Genomic DNA, 27,559 nt, shown 5'->3' on the forward strand with positions numbered 1-27,559 from the left:
CTGTGTCTCTCTCTGTCAAATAAATAAAATCTTAAAAAAAAAAAATCTAAAAGCTCTAGGCGTTTATGCAAAAGTCGTTGACATTTGAGATGCCACTTTTATCATATGCAAAATTTTTGTATGTGCTTGGGTCTCTTTGTTGACTTTCCATTCAGTGGTTTAGCTGTCTGTTTATGTGCTGGTGCAGCACTGTTCTAATTATACAGCCTTTAGAGTGTGTGTTCATATGCGATAGGGCTAATGCCCCCTCAGTGCTTTTCTTTCCCAGTTTTTTTTTTTATAGACATTCTTTGTCAAGTTTTCTAACTCCATAAAAACATGTTGGTATTTCTACTGAGATTATATTAAATTTATAAATTAACATGGAGAGAGTTGGCATCTTTTTGATGTTGAATTGTTCTATCCCAGAACAAGGGATGTCTTTTCATTTGTTCAAGTCTATTCTTGTGTCTTTTGATAGCGTTTTAATTTTTTCTTCATAAAGATTTTGCACATCTGTTGATAAGTTTATTGTTTGTCTTTATGTTTTATCTTTTTTGCTGCCATTGTAAGCAACATTTTGTCTGATTTTATCCTCTAAATGGTTATTGTTTGTGTGTATGAAGGCTATTGACTTCTATATGTTAATTGATATCCTGTTATCATGTTTAATTCTTTTACCATTTGAGATAGTTTTATCATTGATTCCCCAAGCATACTATCATATCTGGAAATGGAGCTGGTTTTCCTTATGTGATTTTTCTTGTTTAAGTGTATTGGCTGATACCTCCAAGGCAATGTTATGCAGTATTAAAGATATTCTACACACACAGACGTATTATACATGTATAATGTATATATTATATATTTTTAAGCATGTTAAGAAAGTATTCATCATTTTCTTCTTTCTTCATTGTTTTTATCCAGGATGGGTGCTGAATTGTGTCAAAAACTTTTCAGCATCTGTTATAATAATCATATGATTTTTCTCCCTAGATTGATCAATATCATGTTTTATATTAATGGATGTCCTCATATCGAGCAGACTTGCACCACTGGAACGCATCTCACTTTATCATGGTGTATTATTTCCTGAAAGTATGCCACTAATCTTAAAACTATAAATACCAAAGCTCTGCAACAGTGTTGTTCAAAGAATGATATCCCCTAGGGAACTTATGAATTATGGATTCCTACTGAATCAGAACCTCTGGGGAGGGTTTCCAGATTTTACTTCTCGCAGGCCCTTGCAGAGGCAGTCCTTATGCACACTGAGAACCATTGGGCTACCATATTGTTCAATGTGGATTTTTTATGGGAAGTGACTGCAAAAAAATTATGTACTTTAGCAAAGAATGATGCCTTTAAAAATCTGCTTTATCTTGAAATTTTAGATCATGAGCCAGCTGCAGAAAAACAGATGGTACAGAAAAAACCAAAAGCTAAAATAATAGCTGTCACCTGACTATCCATTCATCAATTCACTCATTTATTCAGTGTCTTTTAGCACTATGCAAGGATGGGGATACAAAAATGTATAAGACCTCTGTAACAGTGGGAGAAATGGAGAATTAGATGTGAATGTTTGTAAAGTAATATATTAGATGTTTTGTTAGAAATATTTTCCAGGAATTTTATGGGTATGATGGGCTTAAAAGAGGAAATACCTCTTTCTCCTAGATCAGAGAACATTTAAAGAGAAGCTGATGCTTTAGATGAAGCAGCTTTCCAATATAACATTAACAATGGGGAAGAAATTGACTTACAAAAATCTTATTTACATGACACTTTTTAGAAATGTATCTCTTACACATGATGTACTAGTACATCAACATATCAACTCTTGGCAAACAGCTACAATATTACTTACATATATAAGGGAAAGTTTACCTGTAAATGGAGGAATCTCTATATTTAACCTATGAATGAATTTCTTTCCAAGATATCCAGATTTAATAGAAATACTGAATAACATCAACAGAATAATAGAAAGCATCAGTAATACATGGAAACTTCAGTAAACAGAACATGAACTGCCATTGTTTCTATTATATGCTTCAGATTCTCTTAAAGAAAAAAAATTTATATTCTTTTTCTATTAGAACTCGTGATGGTTTGGTTCCACTCCATTTATTCTTAGTATAAGACCCTCCTTATCCAGGACAACCGCTATGTGGGAGAGAGACCATAAAATTGTGTGACTAACATTCATGCCAGGATAATGGTTATGGGTTGGCTTGGTATGGAATTCATTTCTTCTTATCACATGAATGGCCCTCACATGATGATGGGGCAGCGTTTTAAAGTACAAACCTGGTACCACTTGCTCTGAGGAAGATTCTCCAAAGTCAAATGTAGTTAGGATTCTTCCATTTCCTAATGTTACTGATGTAGAAGGGGTGTTATTTAATCGCCAACATTTTTATTTATCCAAAGACTATAAAATTTAACTGCTGCTCTGCATTGAATATGATACAGTATGTATATAACAAATAGTTTGGGCATTATTTTTGCATCTGATTTAAACTGCAGCGGGTGTCAACCAAGATAGATGCAAATGTCACACTGAAGTCATGGGTTATCTACTCTGGCTCTGCTTTAATCATCACTCTTCAACAGTTACTCGCCAAATCATTAAAAATATTTTTGGTTGCCTTGGAAAAAGGTAATTCATGGAAAGCACTCCAGTATGTTTTTTTAAAAATGTATATTCAGGGGCGCCTGGGTAGCTCAGTCGTTAAGTGGCTGCCTTCGGCTCAGGTCATGATCTCAGGGTCCTGGGATCGAGCCCCGTGTCAGGTTCCCTACTCCACAGGGAGTCTGCTTCTCCCTCTCCCTTTGCCTCTTCCCCTGCTTGTGCTCTTTCTTGCTATCTCTGTCACTATCTGTCTCTATCAAATAAATAAATAAAATCTTTAAAAAAAAATAAAAAATAAAAATGTATATTCATCCAGATTAATAGTAAAAGACTCTTCTGATAGCAAAAATTGATCCTGGGTGAGTTCTGAAATCTCACACACACACACACACACACACTATACAATCTATTCTTAACCACCTGTTTAAGTAGTATATTTGTTTTGAAAAGCAATAAAATTTAATGTGCCTTTAATGAACTCGGTCATATTCATGTTAGTACTTTCTTTTTTACTTTATAGTTGGCAATCAGTGGATAAATTACATCTCATTCTGTGGCCTTAGAACACATGCAGAGCTTGAAGGAAACCTAGTCACTGAGCTCATCTATGTCCACAGCAAGTTGCTAATTGCTGATGACAACACTGTTATTATCGGTAAGTACATGGTCTAGAAATGGGTTGCTTGCTAGTTGATGTACTTCATGCAAAAATCCTTCTTTCTCTTCCTCCCAAGATTCCTTTACAGTTGAGAGGGACTGTAACGTGACATCTACAACATTTCTGAAGCAGTCTTTTCCACTTATGTCCTTTCTAATCCCTGTTTTTATCTGTGAAGAAACAGAGGCACAGAGCAATTAAATGGCCACTGTGCAAATTACAGTAGCCAGAGAGCCGTGGTTTAGCCCAGCAGAGCAGTAATCAGCCTGTTCTCATTAATTCTTTATTACCCCCTTTTTTTAAATTGAAGTACCTAGGTTTCGGGGGCTGGAGGGGGAGACATGGGGAGAGAAAATGAGCAGCCCAAGTGTCTATTGTCTGATGAATCGATAAAGAAGATTGTGTATGTATACAATGGAATATTACTCAGCTATAAAAAAGAATGAAGTCTTGCCATTTGCAATGCCATGGATGGAGCTAGAGTGTGTTATGCTAAATTAAATAAGTCAGTCAGAGAAAGACAAATACCACATGATTTCATTCGTATGTGGAATTTAAGAAACAAAACAAGCAAAGGGGAGAGAGAGAGAGAGACGCTTAGAAACAGACGCTTACCCATAGGGAACAAGGTGGGTGGGGGGATGAATGAAATAGGTGATGGGTATTAAGGAGGGCCCCTGTTGTGATGAGCACTGGGTGTTATTTGGAAGTGTGGAATCACTATATTGTACACCTGAAACTAATATTACACTGCATGTTAACTAACTGGAATTTAAATAGAAACTTAAAAAAATAAATTCCCAGAAAAAATAAAGTGTAGTTTCTCAACTATAATTAGATACCTCCTTATCTTCCCTATTCTATGAGAAACTAAATGTTGTAGAGTGTTTTGAAATTTCTTTGGCAGTAAATATGCCATTTCCATCTCTATCCTCCACTGAGCAAAGGAAAAAAAAATCTCATATCTAGGAGTAATGAGATTGTCTTATCTGGAACATGATTTGAAAAGAAAGAAAAAGCAATTCTGAAGCCAGAAAATGTATAGGCCACAGTGTGGTGATACATATATATGCGTACACACACACACACACATGCACACACACACACACGCACACACACACGCACACATATACACACACGTGCACACATACACACACACACACTCTCTCTCTCTTAATACTTACATAGGGCATTTAGAAAAATATCTGAGTCTTCTATCTCTTGCTCTATAGGGGTCAAAGTTCTTTAGGGATTTATTTACTCTCCTATTCCCCCAATAAGCAAAGTTTCTCTAATTTCCCCCAAGCTACCCTGGCCTTGCTCTCCAGAAGCCAATCTCAGAAAATTTTCATACTAAGTTTGGCATGATGATGATGTGATGTTTGCTGAAATGGAAAAACAAACAAAGCCAAATAAAATTTAGTTGATTTCTTCAGCAAGATTTCAGAATCTTGAAGTAAATATTGACAGATATAAATATTTTCCTTTTAAAGGTCATTTTGGCTTTACTTTAAGTATAAATGCAAAGCAGTTTGCAGTAACAGAGCTAATGATTAAATAAGTTGAGTTTTTTAATTGACTTATTTTCTAGAAAGTTCTCTGAACTCACAAAGGCTACAATTTATTTAGGCTAGCAATAATTGATCAATCTTGTACATAATTCTTATCCATTTTCTTGAAACCAAAGAAGTGGCCTGGAGAGTATGAAGAGGTTTTACTTGCTAGTCTTTAGGGGCTGGATTTCTTTTTCTCCTTCCCCATGGACAAAACAGATTTCCCCATGGAAAAGATCCAAAGATAATTTTGTTTTTTGTATCTCAGGGGAAACTAAGAGAAGCAGGTTTGTTGCTGCTCTCACACATCAGCCCTGCTCAAATTCATAACACCGAGAACAATATTTCAAATTCTCAGAGAGGAGTTTGAGAAGTTAGGTTGAAAATATTTTACAGCTGTTCAAAGAGGTTAAAGTAACCTGTGGTTAAATTTTCTAACATGGCAAATGTATGCCAGAATTATTGAATAATTAACAGAAGAAAAACAACTGATTGTTTATTCTCCCTTTCTCCTCACAAGGAAATACCTGCTTTCTCACACTAAAGATCTCTTTGGTGTGGAGCTTTAATTATCTCTTACCCTGAGTGCCCCTGCTGGTCCTCCTGGTCTGTGACTAAGTCCACTTTTCTATTCCATCTTAATATTGGCACTTAACCAAACTAACATTTTGCTTGCTTTCCTAAACAAAATAAGGCTATGCTTAAATAGACTTTGAGCCTATCCTATTGACGAAGTGAAACAGTTTTTTTCAGTGTTCACTAATCCACTAAAAAGCACAAAGGGGAGAATATGAAAATTGAATCAAACAGTGCCTCTGTCCTACAGAGCTCAAGGCTACAGGGAAGGCAGGTATTCTTTCCATTTAACACCAGAAACATGGGGTGGGTATTGCTGAGCAGGGTAAGAAGGTCCAGAGGCAATCAATGAGATCGGTAGGTGGGAAGCTATGTAGAGGAAATGAGTATCAGTGCTTAAAGGACAGGCTTGGGAGTGGCTGATCAAAGTCTGTAGTTGAAGGGCTGCCCCAGGAGAAAGGGCTTACCCTTGACCTAATCCCATGGATCTCAACCCTGGCTGCATTAGAGTTGTCTGGGGAGCTTTAAATATATGTGTATCATTTAGGGGGAGGTTTATTCAAGTCTGCAATTTACTTTAAAATAGATCCCCCCAAGAGGCGCCTGGGTGGCTCAGTCTCTTAAGCGTCTGACTCTTGATTTTGGCTCGGGTCATGGTCTCAGGGTCTTGGGATCAAGCTCCAAGTCGAGCTCCCCACTCAGCAGGGAGTCTGCTTGAGATTCTCTCTTTCACGCTCCCTCTGCCCCTCCCCCCTCCTCACGCACAGGCTCTCTTTTGCAAATAAAATAAATATTAAAAAAAAAATAGATCCCCCATAAAAGATGCATTAATGGATAAAGGGATGGAGTGGTACTGGGGGAAAAATACTAATGTCTGGTTCCTACTTCCAGAGATTCTGACTAATTGGTCCAGTTTGGGGCCCAGGCATCAAGGTGTTTTTATTTTTGTTTTCAGCACCAGTATTTTTTTAAAGAGCCTCCTGGGTGCTGCTCACATGCAGTCTGAGCTGAGAACTTCTGAACTGGAGGTACAGGGAACACCAGTGGGTAGAAAGCACTAAGTAGCCCATTTGGGCTCAATAGGAGAGTCCGTTTTCCTTAAAAACAACTAAGCTGAAGCAAGGTAGAGTTGGTGTGTTCGTTGTCTGTAGCCGCTATGACAAACGGCCACAAACTTAGTGGCTTAAACCAAACAAATTTATTATCCAGCAGTTCTGTAGGTTAGAAATCCAACGTGGGTCTCCCTGGGCTACAATCGGGGGGTGAGCAGGACCACGTTCCTTGCTGGAGACTTCCAGAGAGAATCCAATGCCTTGCCTTTTCCAGCGCCAGAGCCTGTCAGCATTCCTTGGCTCAGGGCCCTCTTCCCCCATCTTTGAAAGCAGCAATGTGACATCTCTTTGAAGGTTCCCAAAAGTCCCAACCATACTTCTGTAACCACATCTCCCTCTGAATCCCCTTCACTTTTAAAGACTCTCTTGATTGTATGGGCCCACCTGGATCCAGGCCAATCACCCTGTTTTAAGGCCAGCTGGTTAGCAGCCTTCATGCCCCTTTGCCGTCTAACATAACATATTCACAGGCTTTGGGGATTAGGACGTGGTCATCTTTGGGGGCCATTATTCTGCCTACCCCAGAAAGATTCACAGTTTCTGAAACATTTTTTTAAAAACACAAACCAAAAAGGAAAAGACAGATAAATCCAACTGCATTAAAATTCAGAACCTATTCATTAAAAAGCACTATAAAGAGAATAAAAAGATAAACCATAAGCTGAAAACAGGATATTTGCAACACACTTAATATTCAGAACCTATAAAAAAACTACTATAAACCAAGAAACAAAGACACCATCCAAAGGAAAAGGGGCAAAGGAATTGTACAGGAATGTCAGCAAAGAGGACATACCTGAGGCCCATAAACATTTGAAAGATATTCATCCTCATTAATCTAATGAGACAACAGTTTTTAAAAATACCAATTGGCAAAAATGTAAAAGTTGGACAATCCAGGTATTGACGAGGCCATGGAGCACCTGGGACTCCACTTCTATGGACAGAACCCAGGCAGAGTCCCACATATGCACACCAGGAAACATATGGAGAGCATAAGTGTGCATCATAGAAAACACTAGAAACAACCCAAACATCCACCAACAGATTTAGAATGAATAAGTCCTGCTGTGCTCATTTGAGGAAAATAATGCATTGCGATCAGACACAGATAAATCCCGAAGATACACTATTGAATGAAAGAAGCAAATCTCAAAAGATTATCTAGTAGATGGGTCCATTTATGCAATTTAAAGACAAGTCAAAAGTAAACTATTTCTTTGACTAGGAAAACATGCAGAGCATGATGAACACAAAATTCTATATAAAATCTCTCTCATGATGGGGAAAGGCCTGCATGGGAAGACACCTGAGGGTTTCTGAGATGTGGTAATGTTCTGCTTTTCAGCTTGGGTGAATAAATTCAGTGATATTTATTTTATTATTGACTAAATTGTACATATATGTTTTCATATATTCTTTTGTATTTTGCTACATCTCACAATGTTTAAAATGTTCCCTAAAAGCAGACTTAGAAAATCTAAAAATTAAGTGGTTTTATTTCTTTTTTTAAAAGATCTTATTTATTAGAGAGGGAGAAGCAGACCTCCTGCTGAGCAGGGAACCCGATGCGGGGCTCCATCCCAGCACCCTGGGATCACGACCTGAGCAGAAGGCAGACGCTTAACCAACTGAGTCACCCAGGCACCCCTAAAAATTAAGTGGTTTTAAATTATCGGGGCAATGTCCTAATAAAAACAAGGGATTGCAGTTATCATAAAAAGTAACACATAGAATACAAATCATATTTGTTGCAAACAATTCAAACTCTAAGGACGCATACTGAATAAAAGGTCAAAAATCCCTCTGCTAGAAAGAACCCACCACTCTTAACAGTTCAGTGTGACTCTTTCTAGAGCCCTTTCTCTTTTTCCTCATATGTTATATAGAAATGGGATAATAATATATCTCCTGTTCTGAATTTGATTTTCAGAATATGGGACCATTTAACAATAACAATGGAGGTAACATTACACCAGTATCTCATTTTCAGCATCTCATTAAGTCCATCTAAAATCCCCTCATCCTTTTCTTCTCATTCCTGTTAAATAGTAGCCAACTCACTTATCCTACACGGTTGAGATTCAGTGCTCTGTGTAACTCCAGATGGGCTGCTGATGTACAAGGACCACAGTCTAAGAACTCCAGCCCAGAATGCCAGGAATGTATTCCTTCCTTTGGGATGTGGAGCCCACCGTGGTGGGAGGAGGGAGACTGAGGGATGGGTGTGAACGTGTGTGTGTGTGTGTGTGGAGGAGACTTTCCTGGGGCCTCACGTCCCCAGTTTTCCTGACAGTGAAGAGCAGCAATGTCCACGGAGCCCAGCACCCCCAGCCCAAGAGAAGCCTCTGGCGGCCCCGAGGTAGCGCACGCCCGCAGTAGCACTGTGGGCACTCTGTTCCTCTCCTCCTCTGGCTCACACACCTGGCGGGGCGGGGGGGGGGGGGGGGATATGATGAACCCAGAGAGGAGGCTAATCTCAAACAAATGCTACATGCCAGTAAATTGCCCCTTCCTATGGCAGTGTCCTCTAGATGTTGTAGCCTTAACAGAGTATCTGATAGTAATGCCAATAATATTTAACACTGTAGAGCAGTTTATAAATTAGTAAGTTCTTTCACATGATCTTACTTCTCACAAGAACCCTACAAGATCTATATTATGGGGGCGCCTGGGTGGCTCAGTCGGTTAAGCGTCTGCCTTCAGCTCAGGTCATGATCTCAGGGTCCTGGAATCGAGCCCCATGTCGGGCTCCCTGCTCAGTGGGGAGTCTGCATCTGCCACTCACCCTGCTTGTGTGCGCTCTCTCTCTCTTCCTCTGTCAAATAAGAAAAATCTTTAAAAAAAAACCTTCTTTAAAAGAAAAAGATCTATATTATGATCTCAATTTATAAAAGATCAAATTAAAGGTGAGAAAGATTAAATGACTTTGTCCAAATGAGTGCTGGGCCAACTGTGAAGCCCAAAGATACGGCTGCAAATTTTATAGCATCATCAAAATGTAAGTGCATGTGTAAAAGATGATTTGTTGCTAACAAAACAAAGTGTGTCAATCGTTCCCACCTTACAAAGAGCTCCGGTAGTGCTCCCAGATTTCTGTGAGGTGCTCCATCCTTTCTCTTTCACCCAGGGCCACGTGGGGCACCACTCACATCCACAGTTAGCATAGATTTGCGTATTAAGTAAAGTACAAGACAGTATTGCGACAGATGTCAGTAAAATCTCCTTAGGAAGGGCCAGCTTTTTCTCACGTACAACAGGCTGCCATTTGGGTTCAGGGCAGGGCTGTACTATCACCTTACACCCTGACTGTCTCCATCCCAGAGGGTCACCTCTTGCTCCTGTTCAGTCCAACCCTTCTGCCGAAGCAGTGGAATGTGTAACTAGGGGAAGAGGAAGAAAAAAGAGCCGGGTTCCTTCTGTAGTTCGTAGGACACCTCAAGGATTCAAAGGCATGAATCCAAAAGCATGAATTCAAAAAATGAATGCAGAAAAACGTGCTGAGGTTTCTGAATACACAGCAGAGTGGAGAAAACACAGGTTGAGCTAATATTAAAATACTTGCCCTTCACATGTGAAAGTCAACATTCTCAGCTCGTTTGGATTTAAAAATAGAATGGAAGGAAGTTGATACAGAAGCTGTTGGCATGCCACACAAGTGAGGCAAGAGAATGTAAAAACCAAAGCCACTAATGCTAATCCGTATTTGAGAGTGGACTCTTGATTGTGAAGCTACTCTGGGGTTTTGACATTCATAATTATATGGCCATGAGTTAAGTCATTAGACTCCGCAGAGTAAGTCTAAAAGCTGACCAAATTGAACCGGTGTGTCTTTTCTTTGTGTGCTTAATGATTATATCAGTTAGAATCCTTTGAGCCACCAGATGGAAAATTCAGCTAAAAGTATGTGAAACAATAAGGAAAATGTATTATTTCACATACCAGCAGGTAAGAAAGTTGGCAAGTTCAATGACTTGAAGACGCAGGGTCTTTCTTTTTTCTGCTCTGCTGTCTTCAACTGGTCTGCTTGTCCCCTAGTGGTTACAAAATGGCTGCAGCAGCTCCTGGAATCATGGCCTCATCCAACATCCAAACCAAAATATCAAAAGGCTGGAAGAGACGGCATCCCAGTCTGGTGTCTGTTTATAAGGAGTTAGACTTTTTCAGAAGCCCCCAGCAGACTTTTCTTCATGTCACACTGGCTACAATGATGTCAAGTGCCCATTCCTAAGCCAGTCATGGGTAAAAGTCACAAAATTACCATAGCTGGCTTAGACTGCTCAAGACGTATGCCTGGGTTAGGGGGACCTCCCCTTCCCAAAACTCAGCATCTGTTGATAAGCTGAACAAAATTAAGGTTTTCTTAGCAAGGAAGAATTGAGCGGGGTGGGCAACCGACAGTGCTTTGCCGAGAAGATTGTTCCACGTCGCTGTTTCCTGTTACAGGCTCTGCCAACATAAACGACCGAAGCATGCTGGGAAAGCGTGACAGTGAAGTGGCTGTCATTGTGCAGGACACGGAGACGGTCCCTTCAGTGATGGATGGAGAGGAATACCAGGCTGGCCGCTTCGCCCAGGGACTTCGGCTGCAGTGCTTCAGGTGGGCGCCCCAGAGCTGTGTCCCTCTCACGTGGTTTCACTGCGTGGTTTCCCGCCCTGAGCACACATGTCATCCCTAGGTTCTTCTTTGTCTAAAACGGCGTCTCCCAGAGTATGGGATGCAAATCACCAGTAGTGCAAAATGACTTTCCGTGGGGCATATTTTCTATTTTAATCATTTTTATTATTTTTATGTGTAATCAAGAAAAATAGCATTTTAAATTTACTCATTGATTTAGGGCCAGGCCAGGTCAACCCCGCTAGTGTCTGTGTTTTTAAGATTTTATTGATTTTAAAGAGAGAGTGAGTGGGGGGAGGGACAGAGGGAGCAGGAGAGAGAAAATCTCAAGCAGACTCCATGCTGGGTGTGGAGCCTGACTGGGGGCTCAATCCCACGACCCCAAGATCACAACCTGAGCCAAAACCAAGAGTTGGGCACTTAACCAACTGAGCCACTCAGTCACCCCTATTTAAGTTTTTTAAAGTGAGTCCATTTTTTAAAATTATAGTCCCAATAATACAAGGATGTAAGAGAAGGTATTAAAGGAGGGTGCCAATGACTGCTGATGGTGAAGTTTGGAAACTTCAGCCCCAGACACAAAAGATTCTTGATCTTCTCCAAGAAGATGTGAGTTCTACACTGATCTCTGCTCAAGCTGAGAGAACACTGGGTGGAGCAGCAAGGGCTGGGGGGGCCCTAAATGAGTCCTTCATTCCCTTAATGTTTCTGAGAACTTTCCGGGGCTGGGCTCTAACTGGCCCCACCCCAGGCCCTGTAATCTAGTCTCGGTGGTCAGAGTGATCCTTCTAGAATCTAGCCCCGATCCTGTCACTTTGCTCATGGTGCATGGAACACCCCGAGCACTGTCCTACGCCTCGGCCTTCGCAGTGAGCCCCCCAGTCCATGATTCTAGAGCTGCATCCCCCAGGGATGGGTTTTCCCTGTGGCCTCCACAGTGAGATGCAACAATCGGTCCTGACGACGCTTTAAGCTATTTGGGGAAAGGTGAAGCAGCACAAAATGCTTCACAGCACCGTTGTTTTAACCCTGTTGGCGTGAATGGTAGAGCTTGGACATGGGTTCACTGGCAGGTAGGCGCCTCGTGGGTACTCCACTCCCTGCAAATGCTGGCCGCCATTTCCCTCCTATCTAGCCGCCCAGGCTCCAGCTTTTGAGAAGCAAGATAAGCTTCAGTTCCTTCCATTCCAGAGAGGGGTCATTCTGCTCTCTCTGCCCCAGGAGCTCGGCAAGTCCATCCTTCAAAACCTGACTGTCAGTACTTCCTCACGGTTCTTATGGCTGTATTTATTGCCGTCGTTACTAATTGTTTTGCCAGTAAGACTTTTTTTTCCAAACCATTGATATTTCAATTAGCTTCTAGTGTTAATTTGTTTTGTTTAGTGGGGAAGAGATTAAAATTAGTACCCTGTTAATCAGCCCACTGATTGCCTACTGCAGCATCTATGAGGAAGCAAATATTTCTTTGTGTAAACCAGTCTTTTCGGTTTCGTGAGAACTTAAGTATTCTCTTTAAAGCAGTGAGCTTTTTTTTTTAAAGATTTTATTTATTCATTTGTTAGAGCACAAGCAGGGGGAACAGCAGGCAGAGGGAGAAGCAGGCTCCCCGCTGAGCAAGGAGCCCAATGCGGGGCTCGATCCCAGAACCCTGGGATCATGACCTGAGCTGAAGGCAGATGCTTAACCGACTGAGCCACCCAGGTGTCCCAAAAGAGGGTAGTCTTTACTGCATCAAATTTCCCAAACCAAAGCCTTTGAAGCGCCTTGTCGTGATACTTGCAAACTGTTTCTTTGCAAATTTTTAATTGGTCTCTGCAATAGGCTAGGTCCTTATTTTCCCTTTGGCTGTAATCTGGAGTTCACCAACATTACTTGCATGAACTTAGAACTACTTCCCACTTATACTTAAATGGGAAGAATCCTGGACTCGATGGACAGGGCAGCCTGAAGCTATCGGAGGGCTCGAGAGGTAAGGGTCTCCTGCCTCCTGCGCACTCAGGTGACAATCCATAGAAGGGCACCAGGCCCAGGAAGAGTCATCAGAACCTTCCAGATGGAGGCTCAGGGTCTGCTGGGTGGTCAAGCTGGAGAGGGCGCTTGGAGAGATCATCAGCCATGTGATGGAAAGAGCTGATCTGAGAGGATAAAACTGACATGAAGTAAAAAGCAGGGAGTGAAAACAAGAAAAACCCACAGCCTGACAGGTGAGTCCCTGTTTCCAACTGAGACCTTCTGCGGTACAGCTACCCAGACCTGCAGATTCCTCCCTTTTCCTCAAGTTATTTAAGCTGCCATTTGTAGACGACAGTCTTAAAAGCACTGCTGAAATAAGTGGTGTGAAAGGCTCTGGGACAGTTGTGAGAGGAGACAGGACCGGGGCAGAGCCAGAATCGGGAGAAGCCCAGCTCCAGCTGACAGCAATGCCACCTTAAGATCAGGGCGGCCTTGCCTGAGTAACATTTAAAAATTTTAAATTATTTACCCTGCTTCCTAATATTACTCAGCCATTCTGTCAGATTAGGCAGGGTCAATGTGAAATCAATGAAATAGTAATGATCTTTGAAAACTGTAAGACCGAGGTTAAACTAAATCAAATCTCAATAAACAGCATATTATAACAGGGGCGCCAGGCTGGCTCAGTCAGTAGAGCAGGCCACTCTTGTTCTCAGGGTCATGAGTTCAAGCCCCACACTGGGCATGGAGCCTACTTAAAAAACAAAACAAAACAAAAAAAAAAATCCACATTATGACACCAGTGTCCATGTTTGTCTTTAATATGGGTGGGTTTTTAAAACGGGGAAGATGTAGGGCAATGTGAATAACAAAGTAAGTCCAGCTCTGCTTTCATCTTTCTGTTCAGTTTCTACAATGGGTGGATCCACTAGAATTTCTTCACCAATTTGCTTTGTTGCCAACACCTCGGATGTTCGGTCCTTCGTATTTAATGAGGAACGCTTTGCTGGGTGGCACGGCTTTCACTGCTACTGGAGTTGCTAGGTTTGAGTTGTATTTTGATAAAATCTGGAGAATATCTTCTGGAATGGTAGTCAGTTCTGGAGGTGTAGATGTTCTCAACAGATTCTCATAAGAAGAAATTACAGGAGAAGAGGGATCCGCGAAACTCTCAAAACACCTGTCTGAATTTAAAACTAATGATGTACAGTCTTTCATTTCTAAATCATTTGATGAACTATTTGTTTTTGATAATTGATAATTTGTGGACCCCAAAGCTATACTGTTCTTTGTAGAAGGAATTTCCAAACCAGGAGTGCAGAATGTAGGTGCCAAGGGAGAATCCGTATAGTCGGCACCATTTTTGTTCAACTGCTGGAGGCCAGGAGTGGCAAAGAAATGATCACTGGTCATTGGTTCTGGTTCTGTGGCCTCTTCACATTTATTCTCCTTCATATTTTTAAGTCCCATTGTGTAATCTTCATTTAAACACGCAGTACAGTCAGAGATGTCCTTTATAACTTTCTAAATATATAATAATGATAAAGGTGTAGGTGGTTCTGATTACAACCTATTTTTGTGGTAGAAAATTTGGCAAATACAGTTAAGCAATAAGAAAATTAAATTCATCTGTAATCCCACTGCCCAGAGCTAGCAGCTTTAACATTTGCTGTCTATCATTCCCCTTTGGTCAGTACATATATATTACTATACTGTATTTCTTTTTTAAAACATAATTAGGAGCTTGCAGTCCTAGGAAGTTCTTTATTATTTAAATAATGTTACATAGTTTTGTGTCATTAAGTATTCTTCTATAACATTTAATGGCTGCATTGTATTACATCATGTGAGTATGCTATAACTCCTTTAACCAATACCTCACTGATAGTCAGGTTTTTCATGGATATAAAAAAGTGGATATGGGGATGCCTGGCTGGCTCAGCCAGTGGAGCAGACTCTTGATCTTGGGGTTGAGAGTTCAAGCCCCATGTTGGCTGTAGAGATTACTTAAAAATAAAATCTTTAAAATAAATAAGTTGATATATTTGTAGATAGCATCTTATTTACCTTCTTAATTGTTTCCTTAGCTAAATCCTAACTATGGAATTTCTAATCCAAGGCAGTGTGCTGCTTCCTTTACCCTCTGACTTCTTGCTGTCTTGCTAGTAGTGCTTTCAAGGGCTTATTCCTCCTGTCTTTACCAGCACTGAGTTCTATTATTTTATTTAATCTTTGCCAATTTGTTGGATTTCAAATGGAATTTCATTAATTTGCATTTTTGAGGGTTCAAAAAAATGTGTTTGTTAGCCATATTGTTCTTGTAATTGTTCTTTTAGAAATTACCTGGCCTGTTCATGTCTTTTGTCCATTTTGTTGGAATGTTTCCCTTTCTTTGAATGATTTATAAGTAATTTAAGTATCTACGAGGCTAATTCTTTTGTCACACTGGTTCCAAATGTGATTTGTCAATTGCCTTTGAATCATATTTAGAGTATTTGGGGGAAACTCAAAATCTTATTAATCAAATCTATCCAGGTTTTTTGCCTCCTTTTCTTGCATGCTTAGTATAGTTTCCCCAACCCAAGATCAAATACTGTATTTTCTTCTAGTACTTATTTGATACTGCTTTTTACATTTAACATCTGCAATTTATTTTAATGTAAGAAATGAGGTGTAGGGACTCTAACATTCCCCCTCCCCCACACAGCCTACCAGTTGATCCAGAACTGAATGATGTGCAGTACTCTTTGCTTAACATGCAATGCCTCCTTATGATACACCGCATTGCTATATATCCTCACTCATCTCTAGTCTCTCCATCAGGTGTATTATAATCTGCTTACTTGCATCCCAGTGTGACACCGCTTTAATCCTTGTGTCTGTGTGCTTTATTTACTGCTTCTTGCCACCCCACTTCCCAAATCAATATTCTTTGGCAGAATAATCTTGGCTACTCTTAAACATTCACTCTTCCACATGAACTTTAGAATTATTTATTCATGTTCTCCATTTTTTTTTGTTATTGTTGTTGAAATTACAGTAGATTTGTAGATTAATATAAAAAGAATTAACATATCTGTAATGTTGAGTCATCCTCTTGAACAAAGTATAGGCTTCAATGTATTCAAATTCTTTTTGAATTTTTCTTTAATAAAGCTCTAGGGTTTTCATTAATGTGGGCGTTGCTCTTCAGGAATCTTTAGAGTTTTATTTTAACTTTTTTATGCTGATCTTATACATTTCAGGCTAAGCATATTCTTAGGTGCTTTTATTTTACTGACAATTTTCAAACTTTCTTAAAGAGGCGTTTGTTCGCGAACAATCATTTTTCACTTTGCCCCAATGGCAAACACAGCTAATATATTAAAAAGCACCACAAAAAAACCTCATGTTGATTTTATTAGGAAATGTTATCAAAGATAATATCGGGGCCTAGGATACAGCCATTTTCTCACTAGAAAAAAAAATGCAGCTTCAATCCATTTTCCATATGGGTTATTTTTGAATAGAAATAGAGAGACACATTTCAATGTGAAATCAATTCTAAATAGAGTCAACATCAGGATACTGCACTGAATGTCGCAACTATGTGCCGAACAGTTCATTATTAAGTCCTGGAAAATTATCCAACTGTACAGATCTAACCATCCCTCAGCAGAAACCATTATCCACCCAAGTAGAGCTCAGAATCATGTTAAGCAATAGACATGAGGAATGGAAAGACCAGGAACTATTTTCTGCAGTTTTTCTCCTGTTCCACCGATGCATAAACAATGAACGAGTAAATAATTCCCATTATACACACCTACATTAAATCAGATGAGTTTTCCCTCACCTTAGTCCCCAAAAGAAGATCCAGAGAATTTCATTTTACTCTGCATTTTAACATGAGAAAACTGACAGGGAAAGTAATTTATTACTAAAAATTACCTGTTGTAGACTTAACTTATAATTTGCTCCTAACTTATAATTTGGTGGACACATTGTGTCACCTCTTGTTTTTAAATTAAAAGCAAAGTTACAGAAGTGTTCTTTTTGCTAAGTTTTCAGCTGGTTAGACCTGATCCCCATCAAAGGTATTGTTTTAATTGATGTATTGTCATAACTTGCATGGTCCTTCAGATTTGCCGCAGATTTTGCATTAGGTCTTTTTTTCTTAAAGATTTTATTTATTTATTTGACAGAGAGAGAGACAGTGAGAGAGAGAACACAAGCAGGGGGAGTGGGAGACGGAGAAGCAGGCTCCCGCCGAGCAGGGAGCCCGATGCGGGGCTCGATCCCAGGACCCTGGGATCATGACCTGAGCCGAAGGCAGACGCATAACGACTGAGCCACCCAGGCGCCCCTGCATTAGGTCTTAATGAGCAGCCAGCATCTGTGTGCAAACACCATCCTTAAATCCATTTTAAAAGTTATTCTTCTGTAGTCTGAAGGAGACATTATTTGAAGTGGAAATAAAATTTTCAGGTTATAAAACTCTAAAAAATCCTAAGTGAGCCCATGGTGCCAAATCCACTCATTTTAAAGAATTTTTAGGTAGTGGGTAAAGTGCAGACTAAAACTAAAATGAGATGTCCTTTTATCCTTGTAAAAATGGCTGAGCTTTTTCAGGAATTAATCATGTTGGGGATGACTAGGGAGAACAGGCACGGTTACAGCGTCTGTGTTGGAACAGCCTTTCTTGAAGGAAATTTTAACTCTAAAATTTTTCCTGGTGAAAGAGTCCTGTAAATTCACAAAGTATTATGCATGATGAATAAATTATGTTCATTGTAAAATTGTTCAGAATAATGAAAAACTGGAAACCATCCAAGAGGTCATAATAAAATACTTGGTTAAAGAAATTTCACATGATGGGAAATTTTGCAACCATTAAGAACGATGACGTCAATCCACATTTATTTAAATACAGAGAGGGTAACAATAGAAGGACCTCCACACTCTTGAATCCAGTGGTCCCTTCTCATCTGAATTTGACACAGTTCTCCTTGGTGAACTTCGCGTGGTTCCAGGATACAACACCCTTGCTTTTCTCCACGTTCGATGGCTATTCCTCTTCTTCCTTCCCACTGAGGCACATCGGGTCCTCTTCTCTGTCTAAACTCACTCCTTTGGTACACCAGTTAAAGTCCCATGGCTTTATGAATATATATATATACACACACACACACACACAATTCTCAAATTTATACTCCAGCCAGGCCCCCTCTCCTCAACTCCAGATTCATTTCTCCAGCTGCCTACTTTGCATTACCCTGTGAATGTTTAATGAAAGTCTCAATAGGTTCAACACTGAATTTCTGGTCTTCTTGACACAAACTGGCTCTACCAACAGAATTCCCCATGTCACCCAATGGCACCCATATTCTTTTAGTTGCTCACTCCAAAACCCCCGTTGTCATCCTTGATGCCTCACTTCTTCTCACATCGTACACCTACTCTGTCAGTACAACCTGTTGGCTCCACCTTCCCCTCCACTGCCCAAGCCATCATCATCTCTCACTCACGTTACTGCAGGAGCTCCTGAGTGGTCTCCCTGTTACAGCCCTTGCCCCACACATTCTGTTCTCAGTACAGTCGCCGTATTTTCCTATGTAAGTCAGCTCCTATCACTTGTCTGCTCCAGTGTCTGCAATATGTCCCAGTTTCACTTAGCATAAAAGCCAAAGTCGTTCTAAGACCGATTTCCTCACTTCTGCCTTCAGTGTAACATAAACCTTTTTGATCTTCTTTGAACCTATCAGGCATGTGAGAAAGGGCTTTAGACTCCGTTTGAAATCTAGCTTTGTTAGTAGTGTGTCTCCAAATTTTAGCTTCCCATCTGCAAAATGGGAATCGTGTGCCATGTACCTCACAGGATTGAGGTTGAAATGTTTTTTATTTAACTCCAAGGCCTTCTATAAGTACAAGGGTTTTTATCGTATATGACCTCTAAAACTTACCTTGCTTTGCTTAAGAATTTCTTGTTGTTTCCAGTCTGCTGTTTGTATATGATGTCAGACAACATCTAGTATGTGGCTTCTTTTTTTGCCAGGCACTCTGGGGGTATGAGAGTAGCCAGGTCATGTTCTCTTGAAGAATTAACCTGCTAGATGGGGGACATAAGCCTATTAAAAACAAAAAGTGAGTGAAGTATTGTAGATGTTCTGATAAAACAAAGCATATATGAAGTACAGAGGGGGAGCAAAAGAAGAATGTTCAAGTCTCTGAGGACTGAGACAGAAAAATGGGAGATGGGAGAAGGGGGAGCCATGAATCAAGGGGAAGCCTTGCACTGAATGCTGAAAGATGGTAGGTGGGGTCAGGCAAACAGGAAGGGTGGGGGAAGGCTCCCTGACTACTCTCATCTCATACTTTTAAAGCGCACCCAGTATTTATCACAATACTTCATTCTTTTTGAGGATGATTATTTATTCATTGTTGATCTTACCCATCAAATTTAATTACCCAAGGAAGCTCCATGTCTTTTGTATTCATTTCTGTACCCTAGAGTTTGACATAGTTCTTGGCCCAAGAGAAGGAAGGGAGGGAGGGAAGGTAAGAGGGAGGAAGAAAGGGAGAGAAATGGGGGAGAGGGAGGAGAAAGGGATATTTCATCCTGGTTGAGACCTTGAACAAGTTACTTAATCTCTCTGTGCCTTAGTTCCCTTATTTGTAAACTGGAGATAATAATAGTTGCTTCTTTATAAGATTGTTGAGGATTTACTGAGACAGTTCTTGGAAAGGACTTCGCCCATTTGCTGGCCCATGAGTTTTGTGTGTGTGTGTGTGTTTTTAAAGATTTATTTGAGAGAGAGAGAGAGCAGAAGGAGAGGCAAAGGGAGAGGGAGAGAAAGAATCCCCAAGGGGACTCTCCACTGAGCGTGGAGCCTGACACAGGGCTTAATCCCAGGACCCTGAGGTCATGACCTAAGCCAAAATCCAGAGTCAGATGCCCAACCGACTGAGCCACCCAGGCGCCCCCTGGCCCATGTTTTGAATGTAACCCTATCCTCCAAGGTTCTCACCCCTTAGGCCAAATTGCCAGGACTTTCTTGGAACTAAATTCAGGTCTTTCTGTCTATCCAATAGTTAAAACTTCCAAACATCGTAACAGCTTAGATTTGTTTTGTTTTGTTTTGTTTTGCAACTAAGGTTTTATACACACACAGTTTTAATGGCTTCCTCTGATTTTCTTAAAAAAAAAAAAAAAGGACTTCTGTGGTTGGGTTACATGAATGGTAACATAATGAAGTACATTATCATTAGAAACAATGCCTGCAGCAAACTTCTTTATCTAAGTTACTCATTTTGGAGGGTATTTGTATTTCAGGGTTGTCCTTGGCTATCTTTCTGACCCAAGTGAAAACATTCAGGATCCAGTGAGTGACAAATTCTTCAAGGAGGTGTGGGTTGCAACGGCAGCTCGAAATGCTACAATTTATGATAAGGTGAGGTTTGCATATCACCCCCCACCTTTTTTAATTGAATCACATCACCAAAGCACACCATTATTACTGCATATTATTGGTACAGAGTATTCTTAATGAGTGTAAAAAACCAGTACACTTCCAAGTTGTAATAAAATACCTCTTTGTAGACATTAAAAAACAGAGTCAAAAAGTATCATGGATTATGGTTTAGCAGAGCCGTTAGTTGCATTCTGATCTCTCATCTGACTCTGGGATCCTATCATGAGCATCCTTAGAAGGTGGTTACCCAGCCTTTGGATGTGTCTAGTGATAAAGAGAAAAGAGGCAGATGAGATCCAAAAATGAGTCAGACCTGGGTTCAACCCAGCTCATCCAGTTGCTGGTGATAGAACTTTGTATGTAGTGATTTGACTTTCTGAGCCCTCCTCTCTTCTCCTATAAACTGGGAGGAATATTCACTGGGGTAGTTATGAAAATAAAGAATAGTCTTTTAAATGTATTTAACACATAGCATAGTAAATGCCGTCCATCCTTATGATGGAACTTACTAATAATGAAACACGTCCTTTGTTGGGCAGCTCTAATTTTGGAAAGGTGTTTTAAAACCAGCTCCATATGTTAGGGAGGCCAAGTGTATCTTTTGGTAAGTTCTATCCACGGGTTATAATAAAGAATGCACCAGAGTTAAGAGTTGTCCAACAGGGGAACAAGTTACTTCATGAAGTAGCCAGCTTTCTGTCATAGAAAATCTTCAAGCTGAGATCTGCTGACCATCTATCAGAAATTGGGTAAGAGTGTGTTGGTGTTCTTCATGACTGCTGGGGTGCCTTCCAGCCCGGAGAATTCATCATTCCTAATGAAACATGACAGTTGACATAGCCTTATTTCATACTGAGGACTCAAGGCCACGACCAAATAGGTCATATGCATGGAGTCTTTTAAAATGTAATTTTAAAAATGCAGTGCACAGCCTTTTTTGGATCCTCATGGAGGCGGGGTAGATAGCAGCTATAAAAAACATTTTGGGAACATAGGATAAATCCGAATATGGACCATTATCGTAAATGATTTGGAATGGATTTTCTGAGGTGTGAGAATGCTATCGTGGTTATATAGGCACATCCGTATTCTTAATACATGCTGAAGTATTTAGGAGGGCAGTATTCTGCTATGGGAAGCTCATTTTCAGTTAGCAAAATAAGTGTACAACTGATAACTTCAAGTAAAGGTACAGATACGAACATTTTTGAAAATGAAAAGTTAGAGACAATGTAATCTGCAATTTTCCTCTTAGACCAGAACCTCCAGTGAAATTTGGGGAATTATAATCCAAAATCCTAACCTGAATGTGGACTAACATCGGTGGAATTCCCATACCACTAGCTTGACTTTATCCTGAAGTCAATGACTCGTGTAGATCAGATAGAAGGATCTATGATTTTTTTTTTTTTTTGATGGAAGCAAATCTAGTCATCTCTTGGTAGCAAATAAGAGAAACAACTCTTCAATCAGGTCTGTGCTGTGGCATAAAACTAGCAAAGATTTTGTCTGTCAGAATGCATATTTTCCGTAAAGGGGTATCTTTTCTTTTAAACTTATGACCTAGTTTCTTCCTATTTGTGTTTTAATCAGGTGTTCCGGTGCCTTCCCAATGATGAAGTACACAATTTAATTCAATTGAGAGACTTTATAACCAAGCCCATCTTAGCAAGGGAAGATCCTATTAGAGCTGAGGAAGAACTGAAGAAGATCCGTGGGTTCTTAGTGCAGTTCCCCTTTTATTTCCTGTCTGAAGAAAGCCTACTGCCTTCCGTTGGAACCAAAGAAGCCATAGTGCCCACAGAGGTTTGGACTTAAGGGTGATATTCATTTGCAGCTCCAAGGACTTCCACCTTGAAAAGTACGCTGTGCACAGTGACTTTAGGGAGATCCTCACAGCTGCAGGCAGCCCTGATGCATGCTGGGATCCACCCCAGGGACCCTCTGGATTGGCTGGGCAGGGCTGCAGTCCTGATAGAAGGACACTGAACATCAGGTGGGCTTTCTAACTCCTCCTGCTTATCCTTGTGAAAAAGGGACTGTCTTCTTATTGGTAGCTATATGCTCAACAACAGATTCCATGGTGTACACCAAAATGCATTTCCTTTGCTAACAAGAATTTACCTGTGCCTGTGATCTAGGTTGCCAGAAATTGTCGAACCCTCCTTATTTTTCTCTGACCCTCATTAATGCAGCTGATGACTGCTGGACCTGCCCTCACTTCATAGTACATACAGACATGGTTTGAGACATTGTTTATTCCTAGAAGATGTCATGATGCTGCTCCCAGGTGCTTCAGGGTGGCAGGGAGATGCCCCTGCCCATCTGGTCCTGACGTAGGAGTGTTCACCCAAGCAAGGATGTGGTCCTTATCCCTTTTCAGTGACTGAAAGGACAGGGTAGACGTTATGTACATAGCAGCCCAAGTTGGGTGCTTCTGATAATGTCGAGACTATAGATCTTAACACCACAGAGCAATAGGAAGGAAGTAAATTTGGTTATTGAGGCAGAGATTTTACTTTGCCTCCGAAGGCAATGACAAGATATGGTCTTTTGATAGGGCCCACCTGATCAAATTTGAAAACACGTGTAAGATATTTCATTACACAGCAGCTGATAAAACTGAGAGCACGCAGCCTTCGGAAGCCTCCAAGGTGGCCATGGGGATCTGATCCAGACAAGAAAAGAAGATTCCTTATAGTCCTGGAAAATTTCCTATCACCCTTAGCTGCTGGATTGAATGAAATTTGAGTTTCTCCATTTGAAAAATCAAACCAGTGAATGAAATTTGTCTTTCAAGAGAACCGGAGGCTTCATAACTCCTACCAAATTAATAAGTAGAAGCCTGACCTTATTTGACATTCAGCTCTCAGCTATGTTACCTTCTTTAAGAAAAATTAATTGATTGCAATATACTTGCTACTTAACTTGTACTATTAAATATGCCTTAACATTCCACCAGCCTTCCAAAGAGTTTAGGATCTTCATTAATTCACATTGTCCTAGTCTATGAATTGTTCTGGAAACCCATGTTTCCTTTGTGAATAGTAGTATTCCCTTTGGTACACCCCAGCTCTAATGTTACTAAGCAGAACTATTCTTCCAGCCTGAAGAGCTGATGTGGGTTCCCAAAAGGCCTGTGCCCATAAAACATGATGTAGGTGCATTGATCACACATGTATGGATTATCGGGACAGAATCTCATTGGAGTCGTTCTTCAGAAAAAGCGAGGACCCAATCCTTGTTTTCATGGAGCTAGGAAGAGGTTAAACAGGAGTATAAAGTCAATAATCTGGGTGAGTAGGAAAGAGTGTCACACTCAGGAGAGGATGTCACAGCTAGAGAACATTTCACGAATGAGGTGGGACTATGCTTTATGAATAAAGAATTTCTCGGATGGCTGAAGATGGTAAAATGACTTCATTCTATAGCAGCTGTAAGTAAGACATTTGCTATTTCTGAAGTTTAGATTGGCATTTAGAGAGTTGAGTGGGCGTGGAATACCTAAGGATTTCTTATGGTTTACTTTTACATGTTTTTTCAACTGTAGAACAGTCAATGCACTGGCTTTTGATTTTGTGCAAAATGCTCTCCTAACACCATGAAAAAGAAAAGCCTAAAAAGTCCCCTTCTCATAAAAAACAAGTCACTTAATCCAGCCTCTCCTCAGAAACTGAGGCCCAGGTTGGTTGAAGGACTCACTTGAGTTCACCCATCTAAGAGATGGTGGAGGCAGGACCAGTGAAATTGCTGTGGTTCATTCGTGGCCTCTCCCTTGACGTGGTCATTGTCTGCAAGTGAGGAGAGGCAGTAAACAGATTTCAGACAGGATACCTCTAAGCCGTTTTGAACACCGTGATATCGTGTACTTAAGGGTTCATCTGTCTCCCCCTGCTTGAATGTAAGCTCCACGGGGCAGGGACTTTGCTGTGTTTTGTTCATAGTGTATCCTCCGAGCCTGGAACAGTGCTGGCACAGTGGAGGTGCTCAGTAACTGCTTGGTGGGTGAATAAACAAGGTGGAGGGGCGAGCTCATGAAATGCCAAACTTACGGAATCTCAGGCAAGAAATCTTACTGTTGGTTTCTGGGGCCAGTTTCCTTTCTACTGCATCTTCTCAAAGGCAAGATATTGTTCTGCAAAGATGAGAGGCTACCAGCTTTACTTGGGTGGGTGGATTTTCTGGAAGATTCTGTGCAATAATTGCCTATCTGCAATAGCAGCTTCCGTAGGGCAGCATTCTGCGAAAGTCACAGGGGGTGTGGACACGAGGTGTACTGTGTGACCTAATTAGCCATCATTCTGACACCACTACCACCTAATAATGGAAGTTCAAATAACTTATCTTTAACATTGCAATATCTGGTATCAACTTGAAAATGCAAAAGATTCAAAGCCTTGAAAAGCTGTAATGAATCTGCCCCACGTTTTAAATCGACTGTAATCTTCCGAAATGACTCTAAATGCTGTACCCCATAATCTGATTATCTCTGTAGTCATTTTTATTTTCAAGAAGGAAGAACTCTGTAATTATACAAAATGGTAGAAGGTAGAATAGCCACTCAAACTGTTCGGATTGTCCAAGCTTAGACGCTGGAGGATGCTCAACATAGCAGATCTGGTGCAGGCGTTTGCTCTGTGCCAAGTGTCCACTCCGTGACTCGCCCTTCCTTGGGGGGTTCTTCATTCTCAACTCTAAGGCATCACCTGTGCAGAGGCCTGGAGAGGCTGTCGTTAGGTAGTTGAGTGGCATATGGTAAAACAAAATACTGGCTTTCTTTTAGTAGCGCCTTTGGAAGAAAATTTCATCTCTAGGTAGTCAAAAACATGAGCAGTTCATCTCTTGTGTACTAACTTGGGAAATTGTAATGTACCGTGAATGATGTAAACAGCAGGTGCAGAAGCCTTTCTGCAGATGCCAGCCTAGGGGCAGACCAGATTTGTATAGTCCTCAAGAAGAACCTGCCCTTCTTCCTGCATCTCCTCACCCCTTATTCCTTCAGCCTCAGTCCCCAAGCAGAGCACCTCCTTCTAATGTAAACCATTTTAGAGGACAAGGAAAGGGTTTCTGAAAAAAAACAAACAAACAACAAACAACAACAAAAAAAACCAAAATGAGGCCTCTACAACAAATATTCCATTTAACTTACCCTTTTAAGTGACTGGACAAAATATTATTTTTTAATAGAGGTAATCGTCTTGTTAACATCCCTGATCTGATATGGCACTTGAGAGTTTTCTGATGTCTGTCACCCTCTACAGCAGGGGCAAAGAGGATCCTTCATGTCTCCTCATCCCTCTCTCTCTTGTATAAAATGAGCAAATGCTAAAGGACTTTAAGTGTGCTTAGGAATACATTTTTATTTCCCTGGAAGATCCTCTGAGGCCAATTACTACTGGCAGTTTGGAGGTTTAAAATGGATGGGCCTTGAGAAATTCTTGAATCTAGAAATGCACTAGAAAAGGAATTCAGCAGCAGCTCTCAGAAAGTTGCAGGCGAAAAGTCAGTGAATTCGCATTATTCTTAGGGGGGTGGGCAGGTACTATAAAATGATTCCTAATGGCATTTAGTTCACATGTGAGATAGTGCCGACTTTGACTTGAGACTGGAAGCATTCATTAAAGGAACCGAATGTCTTATGACTTAATTTCTTATAGGTTATTTTTCCTTTATACTATTTTAAATTTTTAACTTACAAACCATAGTCAAACATAAGGTAAATGAAAATTTGTCACGCTGATCATTTGGAAGTTGTAAAGTGAGAGACTAGGATGGCAATCCAACCAAAATGAAGGCTTACTTGCTCTTTCCCCAAGCTGCTATAATTGTTCAATTTATTCTTAATAAATGCACATAAGTGAATGTCACCCTACTTCTGCTTGACACAAAGAAATAGAACATCATGCCCTCCTAATGTAGATCTACTTGGATTCTTCTGGGCCAAAGGTACTGATATTCTCCTAAACCACTCTAAAACTTCATACCGAAGTACTGCAGTTGGAGCACGTCACTGACACAAAAAAACAAACACTTGGCAGTGAACATCCGTTCAGAATATTTTGATATTCTGGACAGAACTCAGACTCCTAGCCTCACCTCTACTGCAGCACTTGGCACACCAAGGCTGGGCCTCTTGTTTTTGTAAATAAAGTTTTATTTAAACACAGCCATGTCCATTCATTTACATGCATTGGTGACCAAATGATCTGCAAATTCTAAAATATTCACCATCTTTTAAGAAAAGCCTACTGGTCCGTCCTGTAGAGAGAGCAGAGAATGTCCAGACAGAGTACCTCCACCAAACAGAGTTGGATGAGTTCTGTTCTCTTCCCTAACAAGGTTTTCAAGTCTCCTTATCCCAGAGCCCAACATTCTACAATGGATTTATTCTAAGAACAAGGTCGAGTCCTTTCAGGAATAAAATCACATGGTTTTGGCTCTGGAAAGAGATGTTGTCAGCTAAAGCAGGCTTCTCCCGGCTGAGCACTCATAAGTATACATGGTTGACAATGTTTGTAACTAAAGTGTTAAAAAAAAAAAAAAATGAGGATGGATAGGCTGAAGGCTTTGTATTCAGAATGAGAACTGTGAACTCAGGAGACTCAGTTTCCTGTGAACTTTCCATCCGTGAAGCATTGGAAATGATCCATGTATCCATTCTCTGCCTCACAATCAGTGCTCTCTGTGCCTGGTTCCTTAACTGCTTTTTTAAAATGTAAATATTCATTAATTAAATAATTAAAAGTGTGAAATCAGCAGCGTCCCTTTATTTGAAAACCAGATTCCTCATTCTGCACCGGGGTCTTGAGAGCCAGAGTGCTACATGTCTGACCTTGAGACAGCACTGTGTATCTGTGGATACCCTGCCCTACACCCCAGTCGTGGGCCCCCAGGAGGGTCAGCCTCAGAGTCTCAGCATCCTCTGCTACTCCCAGGCCTCTGTCCCCCGTGAGGTGTGATGATAGAGTGAGGCGGCAAATTTCTTTTAAAAAACTGAGACAGCTTCCAGTAAGCACATATT

The 27,559-nt window shown here is 40.6% G+C and overlaps 1 protein-coding gene across 5 annotated transcripts in view; it reads left to right on the plus strand.

Annotated features, from left to right (window-relative positions):
* PLD1 (phospholipase D1) overlaps positions 1 to 27,293 on the plus strand; it is a 193,483-nt gene extending 166,190 nt beyond the window's left edge. For all 5 annotated transcript variants that reach the window (XM_078069248.1, XM_078069241.1, XM_078069240.1 and 2 more), the window contains 4 exons: positions 3,138 to 3,272; positions 10,963 to 11,116; positions 20,400 to 20,517; positions 22,132 to 27,293. In XM_078069248.1, coding sequence (XP_077925374.1) covers positions 3,138 to 3,272; positions 10,963 to 11,116; positions 20,400 to 20,517; positions 22,132 to 22,356 — 632 coding nt within the window. In that variant the 3' untranslated portion in view covers positions 22,357 to 27,293. The remainder of the gene's footprint in view (positions 1 to 3,137; positions 3,273 to 10,962; positions 11,117 to 20,399; positions 20,518 to 22,131) is intronic.
* The last annotated feature ends 266 nt before the right edge of the window (positions 27,294 to 27,559 follow it).

The sequence above is a fragment of the Halichoerus grypus genome, chromosome 1 (genome assembly GCF_964656455.1).
Source record: "Halichoerus grypus chromosome 1, mHalGry1.hap1.1, whole genome shotgun sequence".
Classification (NCBI taxonomy): domain Eukaryota; kingdom Metazoa; phylum Chordata; class Mammalia; order Carnivora; family Phocidae; genus Halichoerus; species Halichoerus grypus.